The sequence below is a fragment of the Sapajus apella genome, unplaced genomic scaffold, assembly GCF_009761245.1.
Source record: "Sapajus apella isolate SASKATOON/1434 unplaced genomic scaffold, GSC_monkey_1.0 scaffold4, whole genome shotgun sequence".
NCBI classification, from domain to species: domain Eukaryota; kingdom Metazoa; phylum Chordata; class Mammalia; order Primates; family Cebidae; genus Sapajus; species Sapajus apella.
This window is the reverse complement of record NW_022436944.1, coordinates 30,084,169-30,105,229: the sequence shown is the minus strand read 5'-3', so window position 1 is coordinate 30,105,229 and position 21,061 is coordinate 30,084,169. Positions and strand designations below refer to the sequence as shown.

The 21,061-nt window shown below is 37.6% G+C and overlaps 1 protein-coding gene and 1 non-coding gene across 5 annotated transcripts in view; both read right to left on the bottom strand.

Moving 5' to 3' along the window:
- STAG1 (stromal antigen 1) overlaps window positions 1–21,061 on the bottom strand; it is a 405,253-nt gene that overhangs the window by 91,631 nt on the left and 292,561 nt on the right. For all 4 annotated transcript variants that reach the window (XM_032265673.1, XM_032265683.1, XM_032265691.1 and 1 more), the window contains 6 exons: window positions 17,274–17,377; window positions 6,708–6,800; window positions 6,521–6,610; window positions 6,155–6,358; window positions 4,773–4,843; window positions 679–766 (listed from right to left, as the gene is read on the bottom strand). In XM_032265673.1, the coding sequence (XP_032121564.1) occupies window positions 679–766; window positions 4,773–4,843; window positions 6,155–6,358; window positions 6,521–6,610; window positions 6,708–6,800; window positions 17,274–17,377 (650 nt within the window). The remainder of the gene's footprint in view (window positions 1–678; window positions 767–4,772; window positions 4,844–6,154; window positions 6,359–6,520; window positions 6,611–6,707; window positions 6,801–17,273; window positions 17,378–21,061) is intronic.
- On the bottom strand, window positions 13,273–13,379 carry LOC116544775. Its single transcript, XR_004266031.1, has one exon. It is a non-coding gene; the product is annotated as a U6 spliceosomal RNA (small nuclear RNA).

The window sequence follows — 21,061 nt, the reverse complement described above, 5'->3', positions numbered from 1 at the left end:
ACCTAGAACAGGGCTGGAATGTACCCATTATCAATTTTCATTACGTAACGAATAAACTAAAAGTTTTAAAACTGCTGCCATAGTAATTAATGGTATTTTTCCTAATAGAGGAATGTCTACCTTAACATTAACATTTTTATAATATATGGCCGGGTGCAGTGGCTCACGTCTGTAATCCCAGAACTTTGGGAGGCCGAGGTGGGCAGATCACAAGGTCAAGAGATCGAGACTATCCTGGCCAACATGGTGAAACCCCATCTGTACTAAAATACAAAAATTAGCTGGGCGTGGTGGTGCGTGCCTGTAGTCCCAGCTACTTGGGAGGCTGAGGCAGAAGAATTGCTTGAACCCGCGAGGCGGAGTTTGCAGTGAGCCAAGATCATACCACTGCACTCTAGCCTGGCACCTAGCGACAAAGTGAGACTCTGTCTCAAGAAAAAAAATTTTTTTTATAATATGTTATAGCAAAAGTTTTCTATTTTTTCTGCTCTAACACATCAGCAGATATAATACACCTATCAGTAATATTAAATTACCATAGCAAATAATTCTCTCAAAGGAGAAAGGTGTCCTAAAGAATTATCAATTACTTTGTATAAAAAGCTTCTGATAATCACATGACTTCAGAAAAGCTCAACTTTCTAGAGTCACACAGATGGAACATCAATAAACTCTTACCTGTTCTGGCATGGCTCCATGTTCAATTCCAGTCTTCAATAATCTGTAGCAATTACCAAAGAGATCCCATTTTGTGAGATCATGTGCACTGAAATAAACAAAAATGCATTCGTTTTATTCTACAGTCGATTGAAGGAAATTTAAACTTGAGCTCACTTCAAGTGAGTGGAAGAATAAAATAATTTCATTTTGGCTGGGCATGGTGGCTTATACCTATAATTTCAGCATTTTGGGAGGCCGAGGTTGGCAGATCACTTGAAGTCAAGAGTTCGGGACCAGCCCGGCCAACAGGGTGAAACCCGTTTCTACTAAAAATACATTTAAAAAATTAGTTGGGCATGGTGGCACATGCCTGCAATCCCAGCTACTTGGGATGCTGAGGCAGGAGAATTGCTTAAAACCGAGACACGGAGGCTGCAGTGAGCCGAGGTCATGCCACTGCATGGTCTGGGCGACCAAGCAAGACTCTGTCCCAAAAAAAAAAAAAAAAAAAAAAAAAATCCATTTGTTTGCAGAATTGAAAAAGAACCATTAAGGAAATGTTCATTAAATGCTCAAATTTGAAAGAAAGGTGGAAAGAAAAAGAGATAATACTACGAATTTATTAAAGAAATCAACAAAAATAAAACCTCATACATTTAACTGAAAGTTTCTACCGCACGGTCAAGCTAAGCTCATAGTCTATTTCACATATGGATAAACTCTCTTTATACTATATTTAAAACTATCTTTCTCTTTTTCTTTTTTTTTCTTTTGAGACAGGGTCTCTCTGTCACCCAGGCTGAAGTGCAGTGGCGCAATCTCGGCTCACTGCAACCTCTGCTTCCCAGGTTTAAGAGAGTCTCATGCCTCAGCCTCCTGAGTAGCTGAGACTACAGGTGTGTGCCAAGACACCCAGCTAATTTTTGTATTTTTGGTAGAGAGGGGGTTTCACCATGTAGGCCAGGCTGATCTTGAACTCCTGGGCTCAAGTGATCTGCCCGTACTGGCCTTCCAAAGTGCTGGGATTACAGACGTGAGACACTGCATCAGGCCTATTCAAAAGCGTATTTTAAAGAAATCCATTTACAATTTAAAATATAACCACATGTGTATTTTCGAAAGAGACTTCTTTCACAAAATGGAGATAAAGACAAAATTAGGGGAAAGGAAAAATGGGAAAGCTCAAAAATGGCACTATAGCTATTTACTTGAGCTGAGGACTTATGAATGTGATAATAGGAAATTTTTAAATTCTCAGGAGCTCCACTACTAAAGATAGTCATTTTGACACTATTAACTTCTGTTTTCAAATGACAGTTTTTTAAAAAATAAAAGTTTGCTTTTCTAGGGAATTCTAAAAAAATTTACTTGCATACAAAGGCTCAGAGTTTGGAAATTGATTTTGAAATTTGAAGTACTGATTAGTGTAACAGCTACACTCAAACTCTCTTTGGACAACAAAGTTCTTTGTTTTCATTATGGAGAAGACAGGCATGTCTCATTTTACAAGAGATGTACAAATTACAATTTGACAACACAAACTTCAGTGATCTGAGTCCTTTGTCCTTATTCAATCCACTTGTTCTATTGACATAGTAAGAACACAATAACCAACCAAACAGGAACAATTCAAGAAAAAAGCTCAAGGCAATAACTCATGACTTTCCTGAATATCTTATTTCTTTTTGTCCTTTATGTTAAGAAATAAAAATTAGTATATACTTACTGTATACAACATGTTGCTTTGAAATTTGTATAAATTGTGGAATGACTAAATTGAGCTAATTAACATATCGATTACCTCACATACTTTCATTTTATTCTTGCGGTGAGAACACTTAAAATCTACTCTCAGTTGGGTGCGGTGGCTTATGCCTGTAATCCCAGCAATTTAGGAGGCTGAGGCAGGAGGACTGCTTAAGCTCACGAGTTCAAGACTAGCCTGGGCAACATGGCGAAACCCTGTCTCTAGAAAAAATTTTAAAAATTAGCCAAGTGTGGTGGCATGTGCCTGTAGTTCCAGCTAACTGGGAGACTGAGGTAGGAGGATCCCTTGAGCACGGAAAGTTGAGGCTGCAGTGAGCCACAATTATGCCACTGCACTCCAGCCTGAGTTACAGAGCAAGAACCTGTCACAAAAATTCTTTTTGAAAAAATATTAAATCTACACTTTGCAATTTTCAAGAACACATTGTTTTCAACTATAGTCACCATGTTGTACAATAGATGTCTTAAATTTATTCCTCCCATATAACTGAAATGTTATATCCTTTGACCAATATATCCCAACTCTCCCCCACACCTACCTGCCTGTCTTCCTTCTTTGCTGTATTCCTTCCTGTCTTCCTTCCTTCCTTCCTCCCCCCACTTCTCTCCTTCTTTCCCCTCCCTACCTCCCTCCATCCCTCTCTCTCTCTCTCTCTCTCTCTCTCTCTTTCGAGAGAGACTTGCTCTGTCACCCAGGCTGAAGTGCAGTGGTGTGATTTCAGATCACTACAACCTCTGCCTCCCCAGTACAAGTGATTCTCATGCCACAACATCCCCAACAGCTCAAAATACGGGTGTGTGCCACCATGCCTGGCGTGCGTGCGTGCGTGCGTGCGTGCGTGTGTGTGTGTGTGTATTTAATAGAGATGGGGTTTTGTCATGTTGGCCAGGCTGATCTTTAACTCCTGGACTCAAGTGATCCACCCATCTCAGCCTCCCAAAGTGCTGAGATTACAGGCATGAGCCACCATGCCTGGTAACAAATCTTATTTCTTATTTATTAAGAGCAAGATTTCTAAAAGCTATCAATTGAAAATTATACCTGTAGGACTCTAGCTGATGAAATAAGCCTAATTTGTTAAATACTGATAGCCTTAAACTTTTACAGTGTATATTCATTACATCAAGTGATAGGTAAATCATTACATTGAATAAATATTATACTTTAAGTGATTAAATGATAGGCCAGGCGCAACGTTTTACGTCTGTAATCCCAGCACTTTGGAAGGCCGAGTGCTGGCAGATCACTTGAGGTCAGGAGTTCAACACCAGCCTGGCTGACTTGGAAAAACCTGTCTCTATTAAAAATATAAAAATTAGCCAAGCATGGTAATGCACACCTGTGGTCCCAGCTACTCCAGAGGTTAAAGCATAAGAATCACTTATGCCTGGGAGGTGGAGGTTGCAATGAGCTAAGATCATGCCACTGCATTTCAGTCTGGGCAACAGAGTAAGACTCTGTCTCATTAAGAAAAAAAAAAAAAAAAAGTAATTCAGTGACAGCAAAACATAATCATCTAGAGAAATCTGAATAAAAAAAAAACATATCTCAATATACTTCTAAAATTCCCATTTTTAAAAAAGCATACATTTTGTTTTAATTGAGACAGGGTCTGCCTATATTGCCCAGGCTGGTCTCAAACTCTTGGGGCTCAAGGGACCCACATACCTTGGCTTCCCAAAGTGCTGGGATTATAGGTGTGAGCCATGACACCAGGCCTAAAATTCCCATTGTTATTAATGTCAAACCCAACAAAGACAGTCAGTCAGTGTATGTTGGCTAATACATGCCATTCATTAAATCTATGTTATCTTTTTGTTGTTGTTGAGATCACGTCTCACTATACTACATATGCTGAAGCTCAGTGGCTATTCACAGGCATGATCATGGGCCAGTGCCATCATCAAGTGCAGCCTTAAACTCCTAGGCTCAAGTGATCCTCCTTCCTCAATCTCCGAGTGGCTGGGCCCATAGCTGTGTGCCTGCACACCTGGCTTACTACATTTACTTTACTTATTTATTTTTTTTAGAAGAGTTTCACTCTGTTACCCAGGCTGCAGTGCAGAGGCGCGATGTCGGCTCACTGCAACCCCCACCTCCTGCCTCTCCTGCCTTAGCAGGAGAGTAGCTGGGACCACAGGAATGCACGATCCTCTCCTGAGTAGCTGAGACGACAGGCGCGCACCATCATGCCAAGCTAATTTCTGTGTTTTGTACAGACAGGTTTTGCCAGGTTGGTCTTGAATTCCTGGCCTCAAGTGATTTGCCCATCTTGGCCTCTCAAAGTGCTGGGGTTACAGGCATGAGCCACCTCGCTGCCTTTACTTTAAATAAAACAACATACTTGTGAAAAGAAGTTAACCGCTTTAATGTAGAAAGAACGTTGTAAATATCATCATCATCAGCTTCTTCTCCCTATAAAAAAAGGAAACATCCCATCATTACCACAATTTTACTCACATTACAGTCTATTACTTACTGCCTAAATAAAAATCTTTTAAATTATATAAATAGAATATATTCATTATAGATCTATAATACAAATAAGCAAAAAGCCAAAAATACCCATAACTCTAACACCTAGAGATAATTAATTTCCGCATTTTAAATAATGTTGTGATAAACATGACTTTGAAAAGTTTTCTGATCAATACTATAGGATAAAACCCTTTAAAATTTCTAAGTGAAAGGTATGTAATTGAAAGATTTTCAATGATTATTTCCAAGGTTTTATTGATTGTCAGTCACTTTCGTAGCTTGAAAATTATAATGAAAAACCACAAACAATGATTGAAAAAAACTGGTAAGTTCCAATAGTAAGAAAGAGTCTTTTATAAATCAGTTATATGCTCATGAGAGCATGGACAACTATGGAAGTCCCAGATTGCCTTATATAGACTGGAAAGAGAGAAGGCAAGAGGAAGAAATTATAGAAATAATTAGAAAAATAACCAATTGGAGATGCTTGCTGATATCTTGGGCATACCAATAATAAGCAGGCATCTTTCAAAGCACACTTAATTTGCATGCCCTATTCATTAGCACATCACAATAATTCAGCAATATTAAATGTAAATTATGTCCTGGAAATAGGAAATGAGTCAGGAAAAATTAGACTTTAAAGAGTTGGTTTTTTTTTTTTGCCCCAGGTGCAGTGGTTCATGCCTGTAATCCCAGCACTTTGGGAGGCTGAAGTAGGTGGATCACTTGAGGTCAGGAGTTTGAGACCAGCCTGGCCAACATGGTGAAACCCCCATTTCTACTAAAAATAAACAATAAATAAAAATAAAAATAAAAATTTGTCAAGCATACTGACAGGCACCTGTTAATCCCAGCTACTCAAGAGGGTGAGGCAGCAGAATTGATTGAATCTGGGAGGCAGAGGTTGCAGTGAGCTGAGATCGTGCCACTGCACCCTAGCCTGGGTGACAAAGCAAGACTCCATCTCAAAAAAAAAAAAAAAAAAAAAAGAGGAAATAAAATTTTTTTTTTTTTTGCTCTACCCATTTCCAAAATTCTAGTTTTTATGAAATGTTTTTAAAATAAAAATAAGGGATAACCAAGGCTGATCTTCATAAAATATACAATTATAATAATGGTGCTAAAGTTTGGAAGGGGCAGACAATTCTACCAGATTTCATTTTAAAATGAAAATGCTTTACATACTCAGCTATCTTAAATAATTGTTAGCCAATATTATATGTGCACATTATCTTTCAAACAGACCTCTTGCAATAGGTCTTCCACAGAATGATTGAACCGATCTACAAACTCATCAATCAGTTGGCTTCGAGCTATGTCAACTCTGTTCTGGATGGTATATTCTTCACTGCATAAGATGCTATAGGTTTTACTGCAGGCTTCTAGAACATCTGATTCTACATGTTTCTCCACAACAAACTTAATCTGTTTTAATAAGGCATCCAGATGCTGAGGAGGAAAAAAAGAAAAACTGTAATATTTAGATTAATGAAAAATTAAAAATTAGCATCTGTCAAATAACAAATATGCCTGTAAGAGTACATGAAAATAAAATAATTTAGTTAATAAAATTATAATAATAGCTGAATTTCAATTTCATAGTATCATTACCTTTTCCATTCTACCTGTGCTGTAGATTTCTAAATCAAAATACTGTGGGATTTGTAGCAAGTTTGCTACCTTCTCTGCATCTGCAGAATACTAGGAGGAGAAGAAGCAAAGAAAAAGACAGTAACTACTTTAATAGCACAATGAAAGCAAACTCAGTAACATAACAAAACTGTAAATGAAACTGTACCTTTGACAGTAACATAGGAAGTGTAATAATAAAATGTTCAGTCAATTTGTTTCTATCATCAATTTGAGTTTTCCTTTCTTTGGCAGTTAGCACCTAGAAATAAAATTGGAAAAGCATAAAAGTGTTGTGCTGATTTATAAAACCAAAATGTCACATATATTGATGAAGCACTGGCAAATAATATAACCAAGAATTTTAAGAGAGGCTTAATGAGTGAAATAAATACATGGAAGTTTATGCAAATTTTTATATAACATGCATTACTACCTTATCAAACAGCAAAGGTTTAGGCGAATTACTATTTGCTTATATCAAATAAAAATATGCACATTTTAATAAAACCACAATTACCACTATTACAATACTGAAACCAATCAAAACCCAATTTTTCTAGGGTTTTAATCTCAATGTCTTAACAGTGATCTTCCTATGTTAAACATGCACACACTTTTTAAAGTAATGCTTTTTTAATACCAACAGAAGCAAATACATTCTCACTTATTTTTAAATCATACACTAATAATATCTCTGGATTCATTTACAGTTGAGTCTCCTTGTAACTAAGCTCATAAATCTGTTACGCAGCAATCAACAAAAAGGAGTATAGTCTGTGCTCATGGAACAAATTAAAGCTGATAATGCTCATCACTTTAGCCTATATCCAACTTGTGAAACCACACAACAGGTGATGCCAAAAATAAATTATTAAAATGCAAGCTCAGTTTAACATAATCATTTCCCATAAGTATTCTGCATTTTATTATCTTGAAGGAATTTGCAATCATAATGTTGAATGGATTTATAGAACAGAAACATTCCAATATGAATTGTCACTTTACAAATATTAACCCCAATGTTTAAGAATACGTATAAAAAGTAATAACACTGCCTATTTGATTGTTGCTCAGTCTTTTTATTTTTGAGACAGAATCTTATTCTGTTGCCCAGGCTGGAGTGCAGTGGTGTGTTCTCAGATCCCGGCAACCTCTGCCACCTGGGTTCAAGCGATTCTCATGCCTAAGCCTACCGGGTAGCTTGGACTATGGGCATGTGCCACCATGCCTGGATAATTTTTGTATTTCTATAGAGATGGGGTTTCACCATGTTGACCAGCCTGGTCTCAAACTGCTGACCTCAAGTGATCCACTGACCTCGGCCTCCCAAAGTGCTGGTATTACAGGCATGAACCACCATGCCTGGCCTTGTTGTTCAATCTTTTAAGCATATGAAATAATCACTTGTAAATGATCTACCAACTACTGTGTTTAGTCCTACACAAAGCAATTAAAGGGACTACATATAAAAACAGAACTTATGCCTAGGAATGTATTCAAGACATTGAAAAGTTTACTTATTATCTTTTGTAAAAAAAAATGGGGGGGTGTGGAATGGGAAAAGTCTTGAAATTGATTTGACAATGTATGCAACGTTTAAGGATACTGATTTTAGAGAAATGGCTATTTTTGACTGAAAGATTTTTTTTTTTTTTTTTTTTTTTTAGATGGAGTCTCATTGGGACACCCAGGCTGGAGTGTAATGGTGCAATATCAGCTCACTGTAACCTCTGCTTTGCTTTCTGGGTTCAAGTGATTCTCCTGCCTCAGTCTCCCAAGTAGCTGGGGCAATAGGGGCACGCCATTACGTGGCTAATTTTTGCATTTTTATTAGAGACGGAGTTTTACCATATTGGCCAGGCTGGTCTAACTCCTGACCGCAAGTGATCCGCTCACCTTGGTCTCCCAAGGTGCTGGGATTACAGGTGTGAGCCACCACGCCCAGCCGACTAGTCATTATTTCTAGTAGCAAAAGACTAGCAACAGTCCCAAAGACTGTGCATAGGTGAACTTTCAGTAGTGCATCCATCTCATAGATACTATACAGCCAGAATAATAGGAAGACTTCCAAATCAACATACGGACTGATTTTCAGGATGCACTGCTAAAAAAAGAAAGGTACAAAATATCTTACCAATAAGTGCAGAGTAGTTAAAAAAATAAATAAATAAAATAAAGGTACAGAATAATGTATATATTATCTTTTGTAAAAGATTGGGAGGAGTGGAAAATATGAATACATATATCTGTGTATGTACATGCCTTTACCTATTTCTGCAAAACAAAAACACCTGAAGAATAAACCAGAAATAAAATAAAAATGGTTACTAATAAGAATGAGGTGTAGAGAAAGGTATATAAATAAGAGTTCTCTGAATATACCTTTTCACATGGTTTTGACATTTTAATTATGTAAATGTTTTACCTGTTCCAAAAAAATAAATGTGGGGAAAAAAAACTCAAAGATTCAAAAAGGTGAAAACCCTGTCACACTAAATTTGGGTTAAATATCAAGATGAATGTATGATTTAAATACCTATGTATACACATAAAAACTTATTTCTTAGCTCTGCCTACTAAAAGTGCCTAGCAGAAACGATAAGCAATTATCAGTAAGTACATCCTCTTAACTGACTGCCAGGATTTTAATCTTTAAATACTATTCTGTATTAAACGAAACCATGGCTCACTGAAGAAATGGCTGATTCCTGTGCTAGGGTACTGTGAAATCCAAATTCAAGTAAATCCCAATGATCCCTACCTTCCTGGTATTCATGCCCTTATACAGCCTCTACCCACAATGTATAAAGCTGACTTGTGTAACCACTAGGATATTTTGAAAATAATATTGTATAGTATTTGAAGTTAGGTTATAAGAGACATAGATAGCAGTGTCTGCCTTGTTCTTTTGGATCATTCACTCTAGGAAAAGTCAGCAGCCATGTCATGAGAACATTCAAACAGTCCTATAGAGAAACCCACATGGTGAAGCACTAAGATCTACCACTGGTCAGCACTAAATTGTAAGTCATTGTGGAAGTGGATTCTGCAATTCCAAGTCAAGTCTTCAGATGCTAAAGCCCAGGCTAACATCTTGACTGCAACCCTATAGAAGACCCTAAGCCAAAAGAACAGTTAAGCTCTTCCCAAATTTCTGACCCACAGAAACTGTATGAGATAATAAAGGCTTATTACTTCACACATCTTTAACTTTGGAGTAATTTGCTACACCACAATAGATAACTAGTCAAGCAGTAAAGGTAGAAAGTAAACCTGAGGCATCTTTTTTCCCAAGAAAGCAAGAAAGTGATTAATAAATAAGAAGACATGTGAAAAGGACAAGAAATTAGCATGAAGGGGCTTATCATCAGTCAAAGTTGGGACAACATATACTTTAAAGACTATTAAGGAAAATTTCAGAAACACTCAAAAGCAAAGCAATAACACTAGCACTGTCATTCTTCTTTCATTAATTCTCCTACAGTTGTTTTTCCTATGGCATTTTTGGGAAAACCCTTGTACATTTGTCCCGTGAACAACACATTTTGGAACCACATGGTTCATTTATATGCAGTGTTTTCAATAAATATATTGGAATTTTTTTTGGAGATTTGCAACAATAAAAAAAAAAAAAACTTGCAGACAAGCCATGTAGTCTAGAAATATTGGAAAGCCTAAGACAAATTTAGGTTCATCATGACATGCAAAATGTATGTAGATATCTAACATTCACTACCATAAAATATATACGAATCTATTATAAGAAGTTAAAATTTATCAAAACTTACACACGCACTTACAGGTTGTACATGGCACCATTTGCACTTGACAGCAATGTGAATACAGATATAGTATTATGGCTGGGAGCGGTGGCTCACAGGTGTAATCCCAGCAGTTTGGGAGGCCAAGACAGACAGATCACTTAACATCTGAAGTTCAAGACCAGCCTGGCCAACATGGTGAAATCCCATCTCTACTAAAGGAATACAAAAATTAGTGGGATGTGGTGGCATGTGCCATAATCCCAGCTACTTGGGGAGCTGAGGTGGGAGAATCGCTTGAACCCAGAAGGTGGAGGTTGCAGTGAGCCGAGATCACACCACTGCACTCCTGCCTGGGCGACAGAGTGAGACTCTGTCTTAAGAAAAAAAAAAAAAAAAAAAAAAAAAGGTATAGTATTAAGTCATAACTACACAGAATTAACTGGAGCACACCTTATACTACTATAGCAATATCGTATGCATCTACTGTTGCTACTGTAGTGAGCTCAAGAATTCCAAGTATCCAATTAAAAAGCCCTGTGACACTAACCATCTTCATATGAACAGTTGGTCTCTCCAGTGAATTGCGTATCATAGTAAAAAGTGATCTCATGGTTCTCACATATGTTTCATCATGTTTAGAGCAATACCATAAACCTTGAATAACATTATGGGACCCACATGAGCGACCAGTGATGCTGGAAGTTTTCCCAAGAAGCAGAGAAAAGTTATTACAAGAAAAAACTTAAATTACTTGATATGTCTGCAGCTATAGTCACCCACCATTTCAAGATAAATGAATCTGGTATAAGGACCGATGTTAAAAAAAAAAAAAATTTATAAAGCCATTACTGCTATACCAGCAGGTGCAAAAACCATTGTACATTTTGCAAAATACCTCTTTATTTAACATTCAAAGTGTAGCTTTTATATGAGTACAGAATTGCTATTAAAAAGGCACATGTATACTCATATAATTAAAAAAAAGTGAAGTCATAAATGACAAAGCAAAAGGAAGGTGAAGGCTACAAAGCTGGAAAATTTAAAGCCAGCAAAGGATAGTTTGATCATTTTACAAGGAGGTTTCACTTTAAAAATGTCAAGGGAAGAGAAGAAAATTTCTGCTGACCAAGAGGTAGCTGACCTCTCTCCAAGACGCCATTAAGAAAATCATTGAAGAGAAAGAATATCTGTCTGCACAGGTTTTTAATGCAGATCACAGCGCCCCATTCTGGAAAAAAAAAAAAAAGCCACAAAGGATACTCATTAGTAAGGAAGAGAAGTGAGCACCAGAATTTAAAGCAGGAAGAAGAAGAAATAGGCTAATATACTCATGTATACAAATGAAGCTGGGTGTGTAATCAGGACTGCTCTTATTTGTAAAGCTGCTAACCCTCAAGCCTTGAAGTGAAAAGATAAACACCAGATGCCAGTCTTTTTTTCTGCCAGTAATGTGTAATAAGAAGGCCTGGACAACAAAAACCCCTTTTCTGGATTGGTTTCCACTGAGGCTTTGTCCCTGAAGCCAGGAAGTATCTTGCCAATAAGGGATTACCTTTTAAAGTTCTTCTGATAACGGACAATGCCCCTGAACAACCCAAACCCCTTAAGTTCAACACCACAGGCATCAAAATGGTCTACTTGCTCCTAAACACAGTATCTCTAAATCAGCCTACAGATCAGGGGTTCATAGAAACTTTAAGGCTCATTAAACATAGTACTCAATAGAAAGGACTGTCAACGCTATCAAAGAGAACCCTGATAGAACATCATAAAAGTCTGGAAGGATTACACCACTGGAAATGCCATTGTTGTTATAAAGTCATCAAGCCCTCCATAATAAACACTTATTGGAGAAAACTGTGCCCAGCTGCTGTGTATGATTTCTCAGGATTTACGACAGAACCAATCAAGAAAACCATCAAAGAGATTGTGGCTACAGTATAAAATGTGGGGAATGAAGGACTTCAAGATATAGATCTTAGAGAAATTAGCAAATAGATACCAGCCAAGAATGGTGGCTCACATCTGTAATCCCAGCAGTCTGGGAGGCTGAGGTGGGAGGACCACCTAAGGTCAGGAGTTCAAGACCAGTATGGCCAACATGGCTAAACCCTGTTTCTACTGAAAATACAAAAATTAGCCGAGTATGGTGGCAGGCACCTGTAATCCCAGCTACATGGGAGGCTGAGGCAGGAGAATTGCTTGAACCCGGGAGGCGGAGGTTGCAGTGAGCCCTCCCCTGCACTCTAGCCTCAACAACAAGAGTGAAACTCTGCCTCAAAAACGAAAACAAAACAAAACAAAAAACACCACATCAGAGGAGTTAATAGAGAATGACTTAATGGGGATGAGGGCTTCTCAACTGGTGCCAGATGATGAGGAAGAAAATGCTGAGGAAGGGGTGCCTGAATTAACATTAGATGATCTGGTAGAGGAGTTCCAATTATTCAAGATGGCTTTTGCTTCTTTGGTGACACAGACCCTTGTATTACATGGGCACTGAAATTAAAGCAAATAGTGAAAGGAAGATTGGTATGACACAGAAACATTTTTAGAGAAACGAAAAAGCAAAAAGTCAGAAAGAGATTACAATGTATTTCTGTAAAATTACAGTGAGTGCGCCTGCCTCTCCATTTCCTCCGTCTCTTACGCCTCTGCCGCTGGAGACAGCAAGACAAAACCCTCCTCTTCCTCCTCCTCAGTGTACTCAGTGTCAAGGATGAAAACTTTTATGTTGATCCATTTAACAAACAGTAAATATATTTTTCTTTCTTATGATTTTCTTAGTAATTTTTTTCTCCTCTAGCTTACTTTATTGTAAGAATATAGTGTACAATATATATTACATACAAAATGTTAATCTATTGTTTGTGTTAACAGCTTTAAGGCTTCTGGTACTTTAGGCTATTAGTAGGCTATAGTAGTTATGTTCTGGGGGAATCAAAAGTTACATGTAAATTTTTTTAAGAATTCATAAAATGTTTCATAAATTTGCATGTCATCCTTGCACAGGGGCCATGCCAGTTATCTCTGTATCATTCCAAATTCGGTATATTTGCTGCCGAAGTGAGCAGACGTGGATTTCTGACTATACAAGTCAGTGCCACTAACCCCTGCACAGTTCAAGGGTAAACTGTATATAATTTCACCCTTAAATATTTCAGCATAGTCTCTAACAGATGAGGACCACTAAAATTCCTCACAAAATGTTTTTTATTTATAAGTATGAATGATTATCATAGGGATTAATATACATTTTTAACTTACAAACAATTGACTTCACATTGATAATGATAATAAAACATAGTAATTTTTCCCCAATATAGTTCCATATCTTCTTCCCTTCTGTGTTACCCTTGTCACATATATTTATGTTATAATTATATAATTATTGATTTAAATCAGGGGTATACAACTTTTTGGCTTCCCTGGGCCACAAGGAAGAATTGTCTTGGACCACACATAAAATACACTAACACTAACAATAGCTAAAGAGCTTTAAAAAACAGCAAAAATATCTCATAATGTTTTAAGAAAGTTTACAAATTTGTGTTGGGCTGCATTCAAAGCTGTCCTGGGCCACATACAGCCTGCGGGCCACAGGTTGGACAAGCTTGATTTAAATAATTTCATGTTCTTTTAAAGAAATTAAGGAAACACACACACACACACACACACACACACACACACACACACACACACAGTCTTTTATATCCACTCAAATCCTTAACATTTCAGATTTGTGCTCTTCATTCCTTTTTTTTACTTTTTTGAGATGGAATCTCGCTCTGTCACCCAGGCTGGAGTGCAGTGGCATGATCTCGGCTCACTGAAACTTCTGCCTCCTGGGTTCACCAATTCTCCTGCCACAGCCTTCCAAGTAGCTGGGATTACAGGCATGCGCCACCACACCCAGCTAATTTTTGTATTTTTAGTAGAGACAGGGTTTTGCCACATTGGGCAGGTTGGTCTTGAACTCCTGACCTTAGGTAATCCACCTGCCTTGGCCTCCCAAAGTGCTAGTATTACAGGCGTGAGTTACTGTGGCTGGCCCATTCCTTCTTCTTTCTTTCTTCATTCCTTCTTGTGGATTCGTTTTATCACCTTGTGTTATTACTTATGGCTTGAAGAACTTCTTTTTTTTCTTCGAGATGGAGTCTTGCTCTTTTGCCTAGCTGGAGTGTAGTGGCATGATCTTGGTTCACAACCTCCACCTCCTGTGTTCAAGTGATTCTTTTGCCTCAGCCTCCTGAGTAGCTGGGACTACAGGTGTGTGCCACCATGCCTGGCTAATTTTTGGATTTTTAGTAGAGACAGGGTTCCACTATGTTGGCCAGGCTGGTCTCAAAACTCCTGAGCTTGTGATCCACCTGATTCTGCCTCTGAAAGTGCTGGGATTACAGGCATGAGCCACTGTACCTGGCTGAAGGACATCTTTTAATATTTCTGGTATGGCAGATCTAGCAACACATTCTCCAAATTTTTCTTTTTTGTTTCTCTGGTAATTGTTTTTCATAACTTCATCTTTGGAAGATAATCTTATTGGATTTATAATTCTTGGTTGGCTACTTTTGTTGACTTTTACTGAATATGTCATTCCATTGTCTTCTGGCCTCCACTGTTTCTGGTAAGAAGTCAACTGTTAATCCCATTGCTATTGCCCTCTACATTAGTTTCTCTCTTGTTGCTGTCAAGATTTTTGTCTTTGTCTTTCAACAATTTGACTATGTTGTGTCTACTATGGGTGGAACTTCTGTGTTTATTTGGGTTTTGCTAAACTTCTTGAATCTGTAAATTCTCTCTCATCAAATTTGGGAGATTTTCAGTGATTATTTCTTCAAATATTTTTTTCTGCCTCTATCCCTCTCCTTTCCTTCTGGGACTTCTGATACACATATTTTGGAGCATTTGATGGTGATCCACTCATTTCTGTGGCCCTGGCAATATTTCTTCAATGTTTCTTCTTCTCCATTCTTCAAAATGGATTTCTATTAATCTTCATATTCATTGTTTCGTTCATCATCTTAAATCTGCTAATTAACATCTAGTGAATTTTAAATTTCTGCATTGTACGCCTCACCAGAAATTCCATTTGGATTTTCATCATTAAGATTCTCTACTTCTTGTTTTCATATTTTCCTGTAATTATTTGAACATATTTATTAAAAGGCCTCTGAAGTCTCTGCCTACTAAATCCAACACATGGGCCTACTGAGAAGCCATTTCTATTGTCTGCTTTTCTTCCTGAGTATGGTCGCATTTTGCTGTGTCTTTGCATGGTTGTAATTTTTGTTGAAAGTAGCCATTTTTGGATAATACAGTAACCATGGATTTTAACTTGACTTTTTTTTTTTTGAGACAGAGTCTTGCTCTGTTGCCCAGGCTGAAGTGTAATGGCATGATCTCGGCTCCCTACAAGCTCCGCCTTCTGGGTTCAAGTGATTCTCTTGCTTCGGCCTCCTGAGTAACTGGGACTACAAACACATGCCAACCTGCCCAGCTAATTTTTGTATTTTTAGTAGAGATATGGTTTCACTGTGTTGGCCAGGTTGGTTTCAAACTCCTGACTTCAAGTGATCTCCCAACTTGGCCTCCCAAGTGCTAGGATTACAGGAATGAGCCACTATGCCTGGAAAATTGCAATTGTTAACTATAGATTTTAATTTTTTTTAATTATAAAAGTTTCCATTTTTTTTAAAAGAGAATCTTCAATGCAAACTGTATATATAATCTGCTTCCCCCATAGTATGTTACTTCTGTTATCTCTGCTCAGAATTTTTATTCTTACTTTTGTTTTTTAACCTGTCTTCCTAGAAGTCCTTATTGCGTTTCAATAGATTAGGAGTCAACCAATCATTTGGGCAGAGGCTGTGTTCAAATATTGCAATATTTGTGGCTTCAATAAGGCTTCCTCCCCTCTGAGAAATGATCTGTTATTGGTTAGGGAGCACATTCAAATTCACTCAGTTCTTAGATTTCGCTTGACTTTTACTTTCCATTAATTTCTCTAAGGTTTCCTGAGAAGCCATTTCTATTGTAAAGGATGTACAGAGAGCACAGCTAATCCTTTTACAGCTTTCTCATTTTTAAGATTTTTCAGTTAAATTTTCGGCTGGTCCAGTACTCTTACCACGACCCTAGATGATTCAAACTGTAGGTTTTCCCTGTTTGTTTCTACCAAATTCACCACTTCCAATTAACAAAAGCTGTGGGCTTTTATTATTTGTCCATGTTAAATCCATTCTAACAGTAAAGCTTCCGGTTTTTGAAGCCAGTGTCACTCTGGTAACAAACTACAGATCTTACTGACCATGCATGTGGGTACATGTATATTGGCAAGAAGGCCACAGACTTCTGCTTTTACCTGAAGCTCTATCACTTTTTCAGGAAAAAATATTTCTCAATGTGTTTTTTATCTTTGGGGAATTTCCAGGGCCCTGATGTAATGTTTTTGATAACACATTCCAGTTTTATAGCTGCTCTTTGCAGAAGGATTGGCCTTTCTCTTCAAATCAACAGAGACAGGAGTCTCTCCATCTATGATTACCTCAACTCATCTTTAAAATATATACCTATATTATTAGTCCCATATTACAGATAAAGAAACTAAGGCACACACAAAAATCATTCATCTATCTAAAGATTATATAGCTGCTAAGTAGAAGAACTTGCAAACTAGGCATTTTGCCTCCAGAGCCTTTATGTACTTTTAATAGATATAAAAATATTTAAAATACCATGTAAGTACAATAACAGAAGCAGATACAGGTGCTATGGTAGCATACAGGAAAGAATCTATTTTTGGAACCTGAGTATAGCAGACAGGATATAAAGATGAAGCACCACAGTCCATCATTTATAAAAATACCATGTTTTTTGGGATACAAATATCAGTAAAATTTCCAAATATTTAAGACAGTTAATTGCATTAAAAGCCTTTTTGTAGATTTCTCACTAATGCAACTTACTCTCTTGCCGGTACCCCTTCCCACTGGAGGATGTGCCTCAGCAGCTTGTCGAATTGTACAAACCATTAGCTCTATAAGAGCACTCTCCTGACGATCAGACATTGCTAAGGTGAAATAAAATACATGAGCATGAGTAGACAGTTTTACAATAATCATGTATTAAAAATGAACACATTATTAAAAAACAAAGTATTCTATTACTGCTTAAAGGCTAAAGTTAAGCTCTGTACTTTGCTCTTTTTTTTTTTTTTTTAAACAAAAGTAATATGTGCATCCCGTCCTAAGTCAAACAGGAAAGAGATACAAAGTAAAGAATTAGAGGATAACTCTGGTCTCTTCTAATGCTACCTTTCTGAGTTAGGCAATACTAAAATTTTGGGTTTCCTTCCACATAATTTCAAAACTCATATAATAGAATTTTTCTTTTTTGTTTAATAAAAAAAGACTATGCCATATGTTTTAAAAAACTTAACAGACTTAATACTTTTCAAGTCAACACACACATAAAACAATTATCTTAATAAATTACTATATAATGTATGTATCTTGATTTAGTCCGTCTTCTACTTATGGTCATTCAAACAATTCCCTGATCTTTGACACTGAACAATGCTGCAATAAACATCATTAATAGCTATATATTTATGTAACTGATATTTATTTCTGTACAATAAATTCTCCAAAGAAAAAATATGGATTCAAAGGGCAAGATCTTGATACTGACACATCATAAGACCATTTATTATAATTTATGCCCCACCTGCAATGTTATGAATGTTTGGTTCCTCATATCCCTGTCAGCATTAGATGCTATAAAATGTTTTAATTTTTGCCAGTCCAATGGTTGAAAAGGGCTATTTGGTTATTATTTTGCTCCTTCTTAGCTATTAATTAGTTGTGGAATATATTTTTCCCCCTAAGATTTGTCTATGTTTATTTTTCGCCCATTTTTGTGCTACTATTCACCTTTCTTATGAATTTGTGAACTCTTGTATGGCAGGGGTAGTACTTTTTATCTTTACAATGATGCAAGTATTTTCACCCAGTTTGTCATTTGTTGTCAGACTCTTATGGTATTTTTTGTCAGACAGAAATTGTTAGTTTTTACAAAGTCAAATCTGTCTCCTTTCATTTTATAGCTTCCAGGTTTCTTGTACTGCCTGCAAAGATCTCTCTGTCCTGGAGATTACACTAATAAGTTCTTCATTTTCTTTTAATTTCTTTCTCTCTCTTTTGCTGTCTAGTGTGCTTGCTTGCTCTTTTGATCTTCCTTCCTTTCACTTTTTCTGTCTCTCCTGCTTGCTCACTTTTGTATTTTTAAGCTATTTGGCATTTATTTCTGCTGACAGTAGGTGGGCCTGTTTATTCCCACAAAATAGCCAGTTTGTCTCCACCACTGTTAAACCAGATTTCCCTTTTCAATTTAAATGTCATTTTTAAACAGTTTTCAGGCTCTCATATATCCCTTAGACCTATTTTTGGATTCTTTATATAGTTTCACTAATCTATTTGTATATTTTTGTGAAAATGCTTTACTGCTTTCATTATACTAGACTTAAGGTGTACTTTGTTATAATATGTAACTTAATTCAAACAACCTGAATATATAAGCAAGTTTCCCTTATCTAGTCCTTTTTCTAAAATTTTGTGTAATTTCTATAATGCTAATAGCAAATAATTTATTAAAATTTTTCTATGTCTAAAGCACTATCATAAGTGGCTTATATGTAATAACTTGTTTTATTGACAAAACAATTCCAAGAGATAGAAATTAATATCCTCACTTTACAGACAGGGAGAATGAGGCACAGAGAGATGGGCTTAGCTAGCAACAGAGTTAATATATGAACCCAGGTAGTTTGACTCCAGAGTCAGTTCTCTTAAGCGTGAGGCTATACTGTCTTTTCAACATAAGCTTAAAATATTATATAAACATTAAAATCATTCTGTTTAGTTCCTATTCCCACCATGCCTTCCAGAATTCTGTCAAACCCACTGGAAATATGACTAGTACCATAAAAAAAATTATAACCTTTTCAGCTGGAAATATAATATAGCTTTTCACTTTTGGGATTTTAAGTCATTTAATTAAAACTATGGTTTCCTTCACATAGATTCCATATGTTCCTGAATTCATACTTTTATTTTTTTGAGACACAGTCTCACTCTGTTGCCCAGACTGGAGTGCAGTGGTGCGACCTCCACTCACTACAACTTCCGCCTCCCAGGTTCAAGGGATTCTCCTGTCTCAGTCTCCCAAGTAGTTGGGATTACAGGCATGCACCACCATGCCCAGCTAATTTTTGTATTTTTTTTTTTTTTTTCCGTAGGGACGAGGTTTCAACATATTGGCCAGGCTGGTCTTGAACTCCTGACCTCAGGTGATCCATCCACGTTGGTCTCCCAAAGCATTGAGATTACAGGCGTGAGCCACCGCACCCGGCCTGAATTGATTCTTACATTGTTTTTTGTTTCTTTTGAGATGGAATCTCACTCTGTCGACTAGGCTGAAGTGCAGTGGTGCGATCTTGGCTCACTGCCACCTCTTCTGCCCGGGTTCACGCAACTCTCCTGCCTCAGCCTCCTGAGTAGCTGGGATTACGGGCGCCTGTCACTGCACCCGGGCAATTTTTGTAGTTTTAGGAGAGATTAGTTTTCACTATCTTGGCCAGGCTGGTCTTGAACTCCTGACCTCGTGATCCAACCACCCTGGCCTCCCAAAGTGTTGGGATTACAGGTGTGAGCCACCGTGCCTAGCTTTTTTTTTTTTTTCTCTTGAGACAGTTTTACTCTGTCACCCAGGCTAGGGTGCAGTAGCGTGATCTCAGCTCATTGCAATCTCTGCCTCTCAGGTTCAAGTGATTCTCCTGCCTCAGCCTCCCAGGTAGCTGGGATTACAGGGTGCCCCCTTGCCTGGCTATTTTTGAATTTTTAGTAGAGTTAGGGTTTCACCTTGATGGCTAGCCTGGTCTCAAACTCCTGACCTCAAGTGATCCACCTGCCTTGGCCTCCCAAAGTGCTGGGATTCCAAGCATGAGTCATTGCACCTGGTCTAATTCATTCTTATGTATTTTTAAAGTAATATATATACAGCTAGTGCTCGACTTACGACCACGATTGGTTCTGACAGACCGGTTGTAACACGATTTGGTCGTAAGTTGAGTAGGCTATATGCACGCGGAGATGGTAGTGCTGCCGGAAGCTGGTCTGCACTGTCGTACGCCCACCTGGGCAACATTTGCGCTGCCAGACGTGGTGCAGTCGTGGCTAGCAATTGTGGTCGTAAAGTCGAATGGTCGTAAGTTGCATAGGTCGTAAGTCGATCAATACCTGTACACTTTTTTGAGATGGAGTCTCACTCTGTCACACAGGCTGAAGTACAGTGGCGTGATCTGGGCTCACTGTAACCTCTGTCTCCTAGGTTCAAGTGATTCTCCTGCCTCAGCTTCCTGAGTAGCTGGGATTACAGGCATGTGCCACCACACCCAATTAATTTTTGGATTTTTAGTAGAGACAGGATTTCACTGTTGAAACCTGTTGGTCTGGCTGGTCTCGAATTCCTAACCTCAGGTGATCCACACACCTCAGCCTCCCAAAGTGCTAGATTACAGGCATGAGCCGCTGCGTCCAGCCTTAAAGTCAGATTTTTATAATTTGAATAGCTTAGTTCTATCGTTCTCGATCCCTCTGTGTACTTATTTATGTTGAAGACCAGTAGATGCAGGTGTGATAGAGAAAAAACTCGTCACATACATATATATAACATATATATATGTTATATATATATA